This window comes from Poromitra crassiceps (genome assembly GCF_964638095.1).
Source record: "Poromitra crassiceps genome assembly, chromosome: 18".
NCBI lineage: Eukaryota > Metazoa > Chordata > Actinopteri > Beryciformes > Melamphaidae > Poromitra > Poromitra crassiceps.
In genome coordinates this window covers 4181486-4199054 of record NC_139636.1, presented here as the reverse complement: position 1 = coordinate 4199054, position 17569 = coordinate 4181486, and the positions used below count along the sequence as shown (strand labels likewise).

Below are 17569 nucleotides of genomic sequence, written 5' to 3'. Positions count from 1 at the left end.
TCTGGGCCGCGAAGCAAGTTGACCATGGTGGCCAAGCTCGGTATAGAGAACAGGCAGGTGGCATAAGGATGGGTGAGCATAACGCATTGTTGACTCCCATGATATAATATGGAGTAGCGGTGATACCGCCAATGTGGATATCTATGCATGTAACCTGGTGGAACCTCGTCCATGGGCTGGATACAGCTGTTCATATAAGGCAAGTAGTAACTAGCCGCATGATATTAGCTTGCTTCAAAGCTTCTTCCCCATCCCACGGCAGTCAAAAGCCTGTTGCTATCTTGTTGATACTGCCCTGCCAAGAGATCAGGTCTGTGGTTAACAAAAGTTTATGAAACAGCGATGTATGTGTTCAGTTCAAGTATCATCTTTACAAATGAGGACCACTTTTATGATTTTCTAAGCGTAAATGCATTTTTTAAACGCTATTTTCAGAAAACGCTTCAAAAGTTATAAAAGTGGTCCTCATTTGTGAAGATTATCTTGCTGAATACAAACTTGGCTGTTACAAACCAGCAGTGCACGCACGGACTTCTGGGGTAAGCCTACAAGAATATGTCATCCCTGCGGTAGGCTACTCTATAGTACACAGGGGTGTAGTGATTGATACAGTTGATCTGGAAAAAAAACTGCATTTACTTGCATTAACCCTCCAGGCCTCCACTACGCCCCAAATACAGTGGCTGTGTGTGGGGACACCATGCAGGCCACGCCTCTCACACCAGCCTGTGGACTGCCACTACTGGAGGTAGAATGCATTCTGGGAATGCTGTTTGTTGTGCCAACATGCTAAACAAGGCAGAAGCATTGACGAGGTATTCAGATGATAACACAACGCTGGAACACTGGATCTTAAGAACAAAAGCTAGAAAAAGATATTCAGAACATCAATGCTCTCACACAACTTACTCTTGTACAGCTGGGTCAAATTGCTTTGTAGTCGGTTTAACCGGCAGCAGTTTTAGTGATTGGGTGATTTACGTATAAACTGGGAGTGGAGCCAACAATGTTATTGGCTGACTGCCACTAACATTAGCTAATGTTTTGAATCAAAACCATGGACGTTCCCTTCCCTCTAGTTGCTGTCGCCTTTGATGTGGTCCTTGTTGGGTAATTTGGCCTGCTCTAATCATCAACAGGGTAATTGTAGAGTATACTTTCAACAATAATTTCCATAATTCTCATTTATTTTTCATTTTATTTTTTGTCAAAGCAGCAGCTGAGCACGACTATGATGAAGATGTGAATAAAATAAATAATAAAGCAAATTAACCAATAACTACACTTTACATCTGATTCATCCACTGAACCTCCAAATAGAAAGAAAAACACTTTTTTGAAAGAAGCAAGTGAACCCCCACCCCCCCTTCCGCTCCTTACCTTCTTGTAGATGAGGCTGAAGAGGGCGATGCGGATCTGCATGCCCAGGTGATGCAGGCCGAAGATGGCGGGCTGGAGCAGCAGGAAGCGGGCGGTGAACAGCAGGCAGAGGCCCAGGGCCAGGTAGTATCCCTGCTGCCTCTCAGGGGCGTGGAACGGGTCGAACGAGGCGATGATGCGACCCAGCAGCTGAGGCTGCACCGTCTTCGACGCCTCCTACACCCAGAGAGAGGAGGGGGGAAGGAAGGGAAGAGAGACACCTTGATTTGAGATTATTTACTAATTGGAAAACTCTCTCTGGTAGTACTTAAGGCTATTTTCAATCTTCTAGTCTAGTTTCCTTTAGTACCAATTATGGGATGCTTGCTTCACTCACTACTTTGATGCATTGGTTTGGTTATGTTACGCACGGCAAAATGAGAGAGGCTGGCAATGAGAACCAGGAACCTCCGGCCTGGGAGGTAGACGTCCTAGCGAGGAGGCTAAAGCCTAGTAGCACCTGTCGTTAGAGCATCTCTTGAGGTCTCGGAGAGTGAGGGTTTCTCACTGCACAGCACCAGCTGCGGGCCACCATTACACTAGCTTATTTAAAAAAACATCCCATAAATACCCATGCAGGTTTCTGTACAACCTGACAAGTCAACTGGATTATAAACTTAATTCATACATTGACCACACTGGAAAGCCTTGATTTTTTGACTGGATTTGAAGCGTTTAGTCAATTGTGTTGCTAGGTAAACAAAGTTATGGCTTGTGAAAAACTTTAGATTTTGATTGCTAATTTGTTTGCACCAAAAATTTGTGAATGCTTTTATTTTATATTGTTGGCAAATGAAATGACCATGGTAAAGCAGGATAATCAACTCCTAGGTGTGTGTTAAACAATTTTAGTGCACTTCACGTAGGCAACGACCCTCCGCCGGTTCTTCGCCTCCACGTCGTGCAAAAATGGTTGTTGTTTTGTGTGTGTTTTCTTTATTTTATCTTTTGGGCATTTTGCCTTTATTTAGATAGGACAGTAGGCAGACAGGAAAGGTGGGGAGAGAGGGAATGACATGCGGCAAAGGACCTCGGGTCGGATTCGAACCCACGTTAGCCACGCGAAGGACCGAGCCTCCGTGGTACGCGTGCTACCAGGTGAGCCACACGTGCATTAAAGTTGTTTAACGCACAGCTAGTCGTTGATTATCCCTTACATAGCTGAGTGTTATTCTTCACAACATAAAACCCACAACATGTGAAATGACAGTGGATGTTTTTTTTAGACTTTTGTGCAAATTGAGAAACTTTTCAAGACCTGGAAATTCTCAGAATCATTTCCCGTACTTTTCCAGACCAGACTTTCCCAACCTGTGCAGGAACTCTGTGAACTGTTTAAACGAAAAGAAAAAAAACTCATTTGTTTGACCATCAGTTACTTTGCTCGGTTTGACTTAGCTCCTTCCAACCATTCTCCATGCTTCACCCTTTTCCCCACACAACCCCTCTTTAACATCTAACGGGCATTCCTGTCGTCATGGCAACCACCTCCTACTGTACCAGCTTACGTAATGCTGTCGGCACCTTCCCATAAGCGGTCCCTACACCCTGGTGCCACATGCCTGTGATGTTTGTGTGACATGGTACTGTAACTCTCACACACACACACACACACACACACACACACACACACACACACACACACACACACACACACACACACACACACACACACACACACACACACACACACACACACACACACACACAGGTGCAGCTGGCAGCAGCAGTACAGCAGCGTGTGGACAAGGATCTCCAGGAGCTGTGGAGATGTTTAGAGCCGCTACACGCCAAGGACGAGACAATTCGCTTATCTCACAATACGGTTTGATACGCGATATGGGCTTCACAACTCCATACAGATTAGATTCAAACACATCAATAAAGTTCAATGACACATAAGGGATGCTCATAGACAATCAGTGTAGTATTGATTACCGGTAATTATACAATAAATATGTAATCAATCAAATAAACAGCATCATATCAGAGGTATTATTATATACCATATTTATTGTACATATGCATCCAACACAATCTGTTGGATGAAATAATCAAAGCTGCACTTTGCAACTTTCACCCATTGGTGGCTCAAACAAGTGAGGCAAAAGATCTAATGATTTCCTCAAAAGTGTCAAACATTTACATTTATTACATTCCTTTGAGCTAACGTGAGACATTCTCTTTTCAAATTTCTTTAGAAGGTGCTCAAAATGTGGTAAAGGAAAGCGCTCATTCTGACAGAGTTAGTACCAAACATCCTTATACGCTACATTGGACCTGCTTCCGCCGCAGACAGACTCACCCCGAGGTAAAGGAGGATGCCGAAGAAGATGAACGGGCCCAGGAAGCAGCGGGACAGTGCTCGCATCAACCTGGGCTTGTTCTTGGCCGACACCACCTCTCTGTCCCATTCTCTGCAGGGGGAGAGAGAGTTACAGCACTGTTACACAGAGCAACAAGCAGGGAGAGAGACTAAACTCTGCATATTTCATATAGAAATCTGGCCTGGTGCAGCGTTATAAGACTTAATATAAGATAAGTATTTTCATATAGAAATCTGGCCTGGTGCAGTGTTAAAAGACTTAATATAAGATAAGTATTTTCATATAGAAATCTGGCCTGGTGCAGTGTTATAAGACTTAATATAAGATAAGTATTTTCATATAGAAATCTGGCCTGGTGCAATGTTATAAGACTTAATATAAGATAAGTATTTCCATATAGAAATCTGGCCTGGTGCAGTGTTATAAGTCTTAATATAAGATAAGTATTTCCATATAGAAATCTGGCCTGGTACAGTGTTATGAGACTTAATATAAGATAAGTATTTTCATATAGAAATCTGGCCTGGTGCAGTGTTATAAGACTTAATATAAGATAAGTATTTTCATATAGAAATCTGGCCTGGTACAGTGTTATAAGACTTAATATAAGATAAGTATTTTCATATAGAAATCTGGCCTGGTGCAGTGTTAAAAGACTTAATATAAGATAAGTATTTTCATATAGAAATCTGGCCTGGTGCAGTGTTATAAGACTTAATATAAGATAAGTATTTTCATATAGAAATCTGGCCTGGTGCAATGTTATAAGACTTAATATAAGATAAGTATTTCCATATAGAAATCTGGCCTGGTGCAGTGTTATAAGTCTTAATATAAGATAAGTATTTCCATATAGAAATCTGGCCTGGTGCAGTGTTATAAGACTTAATATAAGATAAGTATTTTCATATAGAAATCTGGCCTGGTGCAGTGTTAAAAGACTTAATATAAGATAAGTATTTTCATATAGAAATCTGGCCTGGTGCAGTGTTATAAGACTTAATATAAGATAAGTATTTTCATATAGAAATCTGGCCTGGTGCAGTGTTATAAGACTTAATATAAGATAAGTATTTTCATATAGAAATCTGGCCTGGTGCAGCGTTAAGCATCCTGCCCTGATTACAACCATGTTAGATGAACTGCCTCGACTGCCTTGGCAAACAGTCACTGCTACAGTAAGGAGCAGCATTGTTCTCGATGGGTCGTTTATAGCCAGGGTGATTTGGCTGACCGGTTCACGCTGAGTGATGGGAGGAGAGGGAGAGGATGAGCGAGGGAGAGAGAAAGAAACAGAGAGAGAGAGCGGAGAGAGAAAGAAAGAGAGAGAGAGAGAGCGGGGTGTGTGTGTGAAAGACCTATGGAAAAACCACTTCCAATACTCACACACTAACAATAGCACTTCTGTGAGATCGAGGCTATCATCCCACCATGCTCTCACTTCTTTGTGATATTAAGGTGTCACAGTTTATAAGTGATATTAGTGATTTTGTCCCAGACTTGTTGCTGCACCAGCACATTGCCTAAAACCACTCAAATATTGCTTCACCTCACTTGTTAGGGTCAGGGTTAGTGCTTATAAACAACTTTTCTAACTAATCTAGCCCACTCTACGTGAACAGCAACCAAGGGTAAAACCATATTACAAATTACATGTGAACAAAACGTTGATATGCGATACTGTACGTGAGTAAGTAAGTAGGCTAAGTACATAAGTACGTAAGTAAAGTTTATTTATATAGCAGCTTTCACAGAGCAAAGTCACAAATTGCTTCACAGGAGGAAAATAGTTAACATAAGGCCATCAAATATTAATAAAACGTAAAAACAAAGGACATAAAAACAGAGAAATACAGACACAAGAGGCTCGACAAAGGCCAGTCTGAACAGATGAGTCTTTAGCTGTTTTTTGAAAGTGTCAACAGAGACAGATCTTACTGTAAGTCCAGTGGAAGAGCTTCAAAAAGGCTTGATCACCTTTTGTTTGGAGCCTAGAGAGTGAGGGACAACCAGTAAGCCCCAAGTGTGTGATGGAGTGAATGACTGGACCCAGTAAGCCCTGGTCAGAAGACCTAAGTGTGTGATGGAGTGGGTGACTGGACCCAGTAAGCCCTGGTCAGAAGACCTAAGTGTGTGATGGAGTGGGTGACTGGACCCAGTAAGCCCTGGTCAGAAGACCTAAATGTGTGATGGAGTGGGTGACTGGACCCAGTAAGCCCTGGTCAGAAGACCTAAGTGTGTGATGAGTGGGTGACTGGACCCAGTAAGTCCTGGTCAGAAGACCTAAGTGTGTGATGAGTGGGTGACTGGACCCAGTAAGTCCTGGTCAGAAGACCTAAGTGTGTGATGAGTGGGTGACTGGACCCAGTAAGTCCTGGTCAGAAGACCTAAGTGTGTGATGAGTGGGTGACTGGACCCAGTAAGCCCTGGTCAGAAGACCTAAGTGTGTGATGAGTGGGTGACTGGACCCAGTAAGTCCTGGTCAGAAGACCTAAGTGTGTGATGAGTGGGTGACTGGACCCAGTAAGTCCTGGTCAGAAGACCTAAGTGTGTGATGGAGTGGGTGACTGGACCCAGTAAGCCCTGGTCAGAAGACCTAAATGTGTGATGGAGTGGGTGACTGGACCCAGTAAGCCCTGGTCAGAAGACCTAAGTGTGTGATGGAGTGGGTGACTGGACCCACTAAACCCTGGTCAGAAGACATAAGTGTGTGTGATGGTGCGGGTGACTGGACCCAGTAAGCCCTGGTCAGAAGACCTAAGTGTGTGATGGAGTGGGTGACTGGACCCAGTAAGCCCTGGTCAGAAGACCTAAGTGTGTGATGGAGTGGGTGACTGGACCCAGTAAGCCCTGGTCAGAAGACCTAAGTGTGTGTGATGGAGTGGGTGACTGGACCCAGTAAGACCTGGTCAGAAGACCTAAGTGTGTGATGGAGTGGGTGACTGGACCCAGTAAGCCCTGGTCAGAAGACCTAAATGTGTGTGATGGAGTGGGTGACTGGACCCAGTAAGACGTGGTCAGAAGACCTAAGTGTGTGTGATGGAGTGGGTGACTGGACCCAGTAAGTCCTGGTCAGAAGACCTAAGTGTGTGATGGAGTGGGTGACTGGACCCAGTAAGCCCTGGTCAGAAGACCTAAGTGTGTGATGGAGTGGGTGACTGGACCCAGTAAGCCCTGGTCAGAAGACCTAAGTGTGTGATGGAGTGGGTGACTGGACCCAGTAAGCCCTGGTCAGAAGACCTAAGTGTGTGATGGAGTGGTTGACTGGACCCAGTAAGCCCTGGTCAGAAGACCTAAGTGTGTGATGGAGTGGGTGACTGGACCCAGTAAGCCCTGGTCAGAAGACCTAAGTGTGTGTGATGGAGTGGGTGACTGGACCCAGTAAGCCCTGGTCAGAAGACCTAAGTGTGTGATGAGTGAGTGACTGGACCCAGTAAGCCCTGGTCAGAAGACCTAAGTGTGTGATGGAGTGGGTGACTGGACCCAGTAAGTCCTGGTCAGAAGACCTAAGTGTGTGTGATGGAGTGGGTGACTGGACCCAGTAAGCCCTGGTCAGAAGACCTAAGTGTGTGATGAGTGAGTGACTGGACCCAGTAAGCCCTGGTCAGAAGACCTAAGTGTGTGTGATGGAGTGGGTGACTGGACCCAGTAAGCCCTGGTCAGAAGACCTAAGTGTGTGATGGAGTGGGTGACTGGACCCAGTAAGACGTGGTCAGAAGACCTAAGTGTGTGATGGAGTGGGTGACTGGACCCAGTAAGTCCTGGTCAGAAGACCTAAGTGTGTGTGATGGAGTGGGTGACTGGACCCAGTAAGCCCTGGTCAGAAGACCTAAGTGTGTGATGGAGTGGGTGACTGGACCCAGTAAGCCCTGGTCAGAAGACATAAGTGTGTGATGAGTGAGTGACTGGACCCAGTAAGCCCTGGTCAGAAGACCTAAGTGTGTGTGATGGAGTGGGTGACTGGACCCAGTAAGCCCTGGTCAGAAGACCTAAGTGTGTGATGGAGTGGGTGACTGGACCCAGTAAGCCCTGGTCAGAAGACATAAGTGTGTGTGATGGAGTGGGTGACTGGACCCAGTAAGCCCTGGTCAGAAGACCTAAGTGTGTGTGATGGAGTGGGTGACTGGACCCAGTAAGCCCTGGTCAGAAGACCTAAGTGTGTGTGATGGAGTCGGTGACTGGACCCAGTAAGCCCTGGTCAGAAGACCTAAGTGTGTGATGGAGTGGGTGACTGGACCCAGTAAGCCCTGGTCAGAAGACATAAGTGTGTGTGATGGAGTGGGTGACTGGACCCAGCATATTTAAATGGAAGGTAAAGTTCACATTCCCAGCAGCCCTCCCTGTTTGCCTGATCACAATAATAAAAGCAGAATCACCCGCCGACCGCGGCTCATTCATCACCCACCCGGGCGAGGGCCCTTTGTAAAGGTCGACTTTTAACACCCATTCACATGAAGCGGCCTGTTGGCAGCGCTCACCGTGACGCGGGCCCCTGCACCCCCGGGCGACCCGACGGCAGTGGTGTAATGTAACTAAGTATAAATACTTAAGTAATGTACTTAAGTATTTTTTCTGAGTATCTGTACTTTACTTGAGTATTTATATTTCTGTCAACTTTCACTTTTACTCCACTACATTTCTCAAATAAAATGGATACTTTTACTCCACTACATTTTCCCCAAGCATCTTAGTTACAAAGTAAAATCAGAAGAAATTGCGTAGCCTGCAAGCGATCAGGTTTGGCAAATCAGTGCTCCTAGTTTGCAAGTTACGTTAATCACGATCCACACACTCCATTCCATTTGGTGGCTGTAATGCAACATAACGTTGTTTGCCAGCGGCTATAAAAGTCAAGAAAAAGAAATAGACTTCCACTCAAGCCCAGGGATGTCTTTTGCTTGATTTTTTTGCAGCATTTACTTGTACTTTTTACTTTCAATACTTAAGTACATTTAATATCAGAAAATTACTTTTGATACTTAAGTACAGAAAATATCAAGTACTTTATGACTTTTACTCAAGTAATATTCTAATGAGTGACTTTGACTTTTACCAAAGTCTTTTTCTGGGAAGATATCTTTACTTTTACTTAAGTATGGTTTTCTAGTACTTTATACACCACTGCGCGATGGCAACTCCAGCAAGAGACCCGCTGTGGTCCACACAAAACACATCTGTGACATTTAACAGGTGGCTTCACAATCACATCAGTCTCCTTTCTCTTTTTTGAAGACGCAGAAATGTGTCAAAGGTGTGACATTTACTCAGTGTTATAAGAAGCAGTGAAGAGAGAGGTAGGAGGAGAGAAACAGAGGGAGAAACAGAGAGAGACAGAGAGGTACTGATGGGAAGAGAGGGCAGAAAGGGGCAGAAAAGAACAGGATATCTGCAGAGAGTGTAAGATCTTGTAAGACCTTTTAATGATGCCTGAAATCAAAATTTACGACCAATTTAAAAAGCAAATTGAAGAAATAAATCAGCGTGCAAAAAAATACTACTTCTGATTGAACATAGATGGGCAGAACAAGAAAAAGGACATTAACCATTAAAGGGATATGCCAACATTTTTGGAGATTTGCCTATTTGCCATATTCCCGATAGTAGAACTAGAATGTAGTCTCTTAACACAGACGGTTGGCTCTCGCAATTGTCAAATGCTTCCACCTAAACGCCTGTACGTCGAGCTGGGAAAACTTGGTCAAAACAGAAAGGAAAACTCAGTCACCAAAAATACACGTTCCAACAGCGCCAGAAACACTCACATGTACATGTTGTGACTCAAGTACTCACCACGCAATTAAATAATAATAATAAAATATAGCCGCAAGCGGCGATGCGGGGTCCAAGCTTCTGGTGACTTGGGGGTTATATGTCAGATAATATTAATATAGACACTGAATTGCACATTTAGTCAGAGTTGATATGTGCACATATATGATATGTGAGTGATGACTGCACAAGTGTGATTTAAGCTGTGGTGATGGGGGCTTTATATAGTACCAGGAGAAGGGCATTTATGATGTCATTTATGATGTAATTTATGATGTCATTTATGATGTCATTTATGATGTCATAACTGACGTCGTCATAGAGAAGGTGACAGTCTTGTGACATCACTGATGATGTCATCTATGATGTCATCTATGATGTCATCTATGATGTCATCTATGATGACATAGTGTCAAAGTTTAAACATTTATCATTTCAAGACGGTTTCACGTATCCAAATTCTTTATACAACTTTAGATCAGGGAAGTCCAGAGATGACACAGAAAAAGTTTGGGCTCATTCGGGCAAATGGCCTAGGACGAGTTCGGTTTTTTTTTTGGAAAATCTAGCAGGCTTAAATGGGTGTGAGTTATGGGTCAATACGCAAAAGGGTCTGTTATAGCGCCACCATCTGGCCAATATGGCTAATTTTTTGTCTCTGAGCAGTGGGGCACATTTCCAACCTATGTGCAAGGTCTGGCTACTGTAGCCCTTACGGTTTTTGACGTGCATGCTGTTTTAGGGCAGAATAATAATAATAAACATTACAGATACAATAGGGATCCACGCACTTCGTGCTTGGACCCCTAATAATAATGCAAAGTTCAGGAAACCAGTCATTTTCGAAGTAAATACATACCACGAAGTACTGATGACTGCACATAGCGCATGCACCTCCGGCAAACGTGGAAGTAACTTTGGTTCGACCACATTAGTTCTGGCTATGGATTTAATTCGAATGGATTTTAAAACGTTTCCCGTAACTTTGTATTATTTAATTGCGTGGTGAGTACAGGAGTCACAACATGTACATATGAGTGTTTCTGGCGCTGTTGGAATGTGTAGTTTTGGTGACTGAACAGGGCTGTGCTCGTGTACCGTTTACTACCATTCATCTGCTATGTTCACTAGCAGGAGAGGCGCCACACACTTTATACTGCACGCACAGAGAAGAGAAAGGCTTCTACATTCTACTTTTACCATCAAGAATATTGCAAACAGGCGAATCTCCCAAAATGTTGGCGTATCCCTTTAAGGGAGGTCCAACTGTGTTTTTAAAATAATTGCATTTAAGATTTTGATACTTTTTCAACTGAACTCATTTATTGTATGACTTTTTAAGAACTGTGGATACCCTGGAGAGAGAGAAACTGACTTGATTTGATGAAAGAGAGAGAATCAGAGAGAGAGAGGGAGGGAGAGGGAGGGGGAGAGAGAGAGAGAGAGAGAGAGAGAGAGAGAGAGAGAGAGAGAGAGAGAGAGAGAGAGAAGAGTTAACCTTGTCCATCATGTGTTTGTTGGCAACACAGTTCAGGTTTAGGTCCAAATGCCAGCCCATATTTTAGTTTGGCGTTGCTGCTCCCCCGGTGGAGGGAGGACGGATGACGGCCTGCTACTGTAAATACACTGAAAGGGCAGAGAGGAAAACATGGAGGCTGCAGACACCTGAGGCCTGTACTACGAATGTTGTATTAGAAGATCCAGGATCTGTCCCTTGATCTGGTTTGTCTAAACCAGATCAGCTCGATTGTAGTTAACTTGTACTACGAAGCTCGTTTGCCACTCGTTTAGTGGAACCAGGTTTTTCTAATCGAGCTCTAGGCTCGTGCACATGAAAATGCTCGTGCACATCAGCTCGTGCACATAAAAAGGGCGTTCTCTCCGACGTCTGACCAATCACAACATGGAGACGCCAAACACGTCATCGGCTGCGTCTGACTGGCAGCAGCAGCAGCAGCAGCAGCAGCAGAGCCGCATATTTCTCGCTTGAGGAGCAAACGCTCATATTCACGAAATATGAGGTTTTTAAACATCTAATAAAAACAAAGGGCAACACTGTTGCACATAATAAGCGGCGAAAGGAGGGCTGGCAAAAATTTGCAGATTGTCTAAATGCATAAGTTATTCAGCTTGCTTGATTTCGCCACCAAAGCGCCAGACATGCCTATTTCCTCATTGAATGAATCCGCAAAAAAAAATCTGCGTTGGATATTATTAGTCTGTTCCCGAATGACTGTCTAAAGACCACTTTTATCCACACCAGTAATTTCTTTGAAGAGCGGTTTCGTAGGCTATCTACAGCTCTCTATCTACAGTCTTTTGTGGAAGCAATGTGTAATCTATCTCAGTCCAAAATCGGTATGTAGCTATAGACCATTTAGGCTCAATGAATAATAATGATCTCATGAGTGTTTAGTCGCACTGACTGAATAATTCCTATAGGCTAATCAATAAAAAAAAGAATGATATTAAAATAAAATAAATGCTTCTGAACTGAATTGACACGGTACGTGCGGGCATAGATTTCATTTATAAAAAATTGCCTATTTCGTGGTCACATATAGGCTATAGGCTATCGTCAGCAGAGTCGCATATCTCCATATTTCATATAATGATGCTGGAAATATGAAGTTCAATCACATCATACAGGCCAAAAGCAACACAGTTGCAACTGCAAAATGCAGGAGTAGCCTAGATATGAATCATCTTAATATGGGATCGCCTGTGTGCAGGTGATCCCATATTAAATTGCTTAGATGTAGTAGGCTATTCTAGCATGTATGACCATTTTAATTCCAACCCAACGTCAGTCTCAGCTCCGTTGCGCACACGGCACCGTGCGCTTTGGAGACGTTTATGTAACCTTTTTATGCCAGTTTAGTGATATTTCTCCACTCACTATTCAGCTGCAATCGATCGGCGGGGTCAAACAACGTATCTAGGCTACTTGAGAGCACAAAAATGAATATATAAAAACATATTCCAAAGTGGTAAGTAGGGCTTAATTAAAATGTAGCCTGCAACAAGTGCAAGGCTTTAGTCCTTGATTAATTCAACATTACAATTCGTGCTCCTTCCTTGATGGGAAACTAGTCCAGAAAGGGGTTGGCCATTTTTCCAAACTGCTGATTCGATTGGTTCGTGGGCGGTGTATCTAAGGTCTAATCTTATCCTTGCAACTTAACCTGCTACGGACCAGGTTAAGTGTGAAGCATAAGTTGCTATGGAAATATATGTCGGTAAGAAGTTAACTTGCTTTGTAGTACGGCCAAACCAGGTTTAAACCTGAAGTTACCTCGCTAAACCACTAAACTGGCTTTGTAGTACAGGCCTCTGGGTGATGTCGTCTCTCCAGCCTCCGCATGCTCTGATCATGTGACCAGTCAACCCCCCTCTCACTCCCAACTCCTCAAATAGCGCTCAACAGTGACCGCCCACTTTTTCTCAGCTCCCGTTCCATCAGATAAGTCCCCATTCATTTTCTTCATAGACATTTAGAAAAATCCTTATATAGTACGAGTTTTAAGTCTCGTTTTAAGATCGAATCGTGGAGCAAAAACATATTTTTTACACCTTTTTATTTTTGCTCCAAGTGAAATGTTTTATGGTCAGTCACGATTCAGCAGGTGCCTGGTTGGCTTGGTTCCAGGCTTAAAAACTCATTATATATAATATATAATATAATAATATATATATATATATATATAATATATATATATATATATATATACAGTATATATATATATACACACATACATACCTGGATATATGATAAAAAATATATAAGGATTTTTTAAAAATGTCTATGGAGAAAGTGAATGGAGAATTCTCTGATGGAAGGGGAGCTGAGAAAAAGTGGGCGGTCACTGTTGAGCTCTAAACTGATGACCCTTGGCGTCACTTTTTAACACACTGGGTACCCCTTTTTCCTATTTTTTAACACACTGGGTACCCCTTTTTTGTATTTTTTAACACACTGGGTACCCCTTTTTCCTATTTTTTAACACACTGGGTACCCCTTTTTCCTATTTTTTAACACACTGGGTACCCCTTTTTTGTATTTTTTAACACACTGGGTACCCCTTTTTTGTATTTTTTAACACACTGGGTACCCCTTTTTCCTATTTTTTAACACACTGGGTACCCCTTTTTTGTATTTTTTTATAATATGCTGGGTAGTCCAACAGACTTCTATACAACTCCCACAACGTCTGATATCGACACCACGAGAGTGTGACAATTATAACATTGGCCAGTGTAAGGGTGTTGTGGTCGGCATGGCGGATGTAAAGTTTGCCTTCGATGCCGACGACTGGGGTTCAATTCCCAGCATTTTCAAAGTAGCTTACATTTCAACCATAAGCCACATTTAAAATTTTAATGAACGTTGGTCTTACTCAGCCCATTTTTATTTGCCTAAACTTCACCATAACCTCAATCCTAACCTTAATCAAACTTGTTTTACTTGCAGTCAAGAGAAGGTGAGTTGCCCCAAGGCAATCTAGTATGAATGACACACGCACACACACACACACACACACACACACACACACACACACACACACACACACACACACACACACACACACACACACACACACACACACACATTTTTTGTTTTTTTGTCTTTGTTCTAATCATTTTACACAAATACAAACTAATATGTAAAATTGATACAAGTTAACTATTGTTATCTTGCATTTGCTGTTATTTGTTGTTATGTATATTTCTTGTCTTTAGGTGAGATTTCAAGATAAACCCGTAGTGGGTTTCTATCTCACCTGCACATGTTTTTTCTTATTTCTTTGTATACATTTTATTTTCTGTTGAAAATGTTTGCTTCTAAAATGTGCAAATAAACAAACAAACAAACACACACACACACACACACACACACACACACTGACACCAGCAAAATCACAGGATAAGTATTCAAAAGCATGGTTTCTTAACCCAGGGGCCCCCAAACCTTTTCATGTCAAAGAGAAAGCAGTTGAAAAGCATGGGTCCAGTCACCAGTGTATCACCAAAACAAACAGAGTGCACCGACCTTTCCAGACGCTCAGAGAGGTTGTCTGCCAGGTCAAAAGACGGAGCTTTGTACACATCTGACAGCTCCAACTTCTTCAAGAAGCCCTTCCTCAGCAGTGGTGATGTCCACCTGCAGAAAAACCACACACATTATTATAATGTACCAGCACTTTGTAGCAGAAAAACCACACACATTATTATAATGTGCCAGCACTTTGTAGCAGAAAAACCACACACATTATTATAATGTACCAGCACTTTGTAGCTAGACCCCAACTGCAAAGATGCATTATCTATAGCTTACAATATACTGTAATTCAGAATATATTTTGCGATAAGGTTTAAAATCTAGTTGTGCAGATAGACGGCATTCATTCCAAGTATATTTGGACTCAAATAGATTTTCTTCATACTGTTGACAAGGTGTCATAGTGTAACCAAAATAAGATATATAGAAATAATACATTTTCATGTCATTAATTATTAATGGAACAAATGTTTTTCTCAATAATATTAATGATTAATATATTGAGACATTTGAAAGTTTATATGAAATGGGCAATTGGGTCAGTGTTTCGACTGACAGTTTTTGTAAACTGGTGTTAGCTAGTTAATATAAGTGATTGGTGTTAGCTAGTTCATTGTAATATAAGTGATTCCTGAGGCTGGACAGTCGGGCTAACGGACAGCAGTGAAGACACTGTTTGTTGGTTCCTGAGACCAAGAAAAGCCATCTTGTTGCCATATTGTTCACACATTAGAATTTATTTCATGTGAAAAAATGCTTTCTTTGTGATGTCATATTCTATCTTCACAGTATGATAAGAAAATGTGACAAAGAACTATAGTAATCCAATAATACATTTAGTGTCACAAAGGTCTTGCAGCTAGAGGTCAAAGTAGCCCAGTAAACCACATAAATGTATTCTGTAGTAGTCTATAAGAAGATAAAGTCATTGCAAACTCACGATGTCACGATTCAGTATTAGTGATTTATGATTATATTATTCTATATTTCAATATCAATATCAATTATATATTTGTATATAATTGACTATTCACTTGGCAACGTGGCAAACGTTATAACTGGCAAACTCGTCATAACTGAGTGGAAATTCGTCGGCACAAGGCACATTTGGCGCACCATTTTAAAGCCCGCTATGTACACATGTTAGGCACGAAATAAACGACAAATCACTTGCATCACTAACAGTTCCTACATCATGGCTACATCATTCATTACTGTAGTAGTGGGAAGGACAAGCTCACTCGCTGCTGCTGTCATTTCCTTTGGAAGCATAACAGGACATGAGGGCAGTAAAATTGGGTAAAATTGAATCCCCGAGCGAGTTTAACCATGTCATTCAGAAAACAGCAGGTTACGAAATTAAACTTTTCATTGTAGGATAATGTCCTCGCAACGCAAGCCACCGGCTACACCTTCTCGCACCTGTCCGCCTGGCCTTAAGTTTGTGCGCCGATTCAAAGTCCCAACTAGTAGGCTATATTGGGCCTATACCATTCATTCCCCCCCCCAGCAAAACCTCCAAATCTGCAGATCCACCAAAGCAAAGTCGCAATGAAAATTATTTTGACTGACAACAAGATTAGATGAATGTGTGAATTTCTATCGGTTGGTCAAGGAAGGAGGGTGACTGACAGCCGGGCAGATAACATTTCTTACCAGAAGAAATATTTGGAGAGGAAGTTCGCATCTTCCACGGGTGACTTCTGCATCCTAAGTGCGCCGCCAGTTTGGTTTCTCTGCACCTGAGTTCCCGTGCGCGTCGCTCACATTTGGGTGTCCCCTGATGGGTGCTCCGGTCCCACACACAGCCTGTGTTATTATCCTCCACCTTGTTGCGCCTCCAGTAAATATGATGTCACTGCGTAGTTATCTCCCTCCCAAACCGAGAGAAGTATCCACTCCTCTCCTCTCCTCTGTGCGCGTCTCCTGCTCTGCTCTGGGTTGTTGCGCGCTCTCTCTCTGCTCCTGTTGTCCTCTCTCTCCCAGTGTGTGTGACAGACAATGTGAGGACAGGGACAGGCCATCCTTTATGGACTCCCCAAAACGCGTCATTTCCACACAGACGAGCCTCGGGTTGCATACTGTGACAACAAGACGACGCAGAAACCACGTGGATCCACTTCAGAGACAGATAGTATATGTGGGGGCGATGTAGCGGGCATCCAGCCCCCCCCATCCCCCAGCAGAGCAAGGAATAGTTTTTCAACTCACAAAATAAACTCAGCACCAACCAAAATCTCCATCTCTGTTGCCTCTGGGATGAATTCATAAAATGAGGGTTCTTGGGGCCCTAAACGTATGTCTATGTGGGGGTCTGGGACATTTGAGACCCACTATGTCAAATAAGGAAAATGCATAGTAAATAATAAATAATAATAAATAATGTTATAATAATAATACTGTAACAACGTTGGAACATCAGAACAAAGCACTTTAAAAATGCACATTAACAAGTGATAATAAAATACATAAAAAATTGTAGACTATGATGGGGTCAAAAAAGAGGGGAAATCAACAAAACCATCAACATAATTGAGTCTAAAAGGTGTAGCCATAAATAAGCCAAGTGATATGAATAAGCTGCTGTGGCTCTTTGGACCTGTTGTGAATGCAGAGCCATGCTTCCCAGCTGCCGACTGTGTGAACCGTTCGCTGCAAACATCCAAAAGCCTCCCTATCATGCAGAAAGCAGCAGAAACTGTTCCTCTGGACTGGAAACTTTTGTATCAGCTTCAGGTTACGGACAGTCTCGGGCGAGGGCAGATCAAACCTGCAGACATTCCATTAGGGAACAGAGATAAAAATATGAAGAAGCAGTCAAGCCTTTGGTTCCCGCGGCATCGCAACCCACAAACGGGAGTCTTATCAAATATGACCGCTCATCACTGTCAACACTGATACCGGAGCTACTGACAGTATGAAAAATGTAAATATAAATAAAAGCTGTGTGAATTTGGCTCCTATTGCTTCTCATGGTCATGGGTTCGATTCCCTC

The 17569-nt window shown here is 42.7% G+C and overlaps 1 protein-coding gene across 1 annotated transcript in view; it reads right to left on the bottom strand.

Moving 5' to 3' along the window:
- The window catches only part of cftr (CF transmembrane conductance regulator), a gene marked incomplete at its 5' end in the record, with an annotated part of 73014 nt that extends 56731 nt beyond the window's left edge, over positions 1–16283 (bottom strand). The window contains 4 exons of the mRNA XM_083655112.1: positions 1381–1596; positions 3725–3836; positions 14566–14676; positions 16231–16283. Of these exons, the coding sequence (XP_083511238.1) occupies positions 1381–1596; positions 3725–3836; positions 14566–14676; positions 16231–16283 (492 nt within the window). The remainder of the gene's footprint in view (positions 1–1380; positions 1597–3724; positions 3837–14565; positions 14677–16230) is intronic.
- Between the last annotated feature and the right edge of the window lie 1286 nt (positions 16284–17569).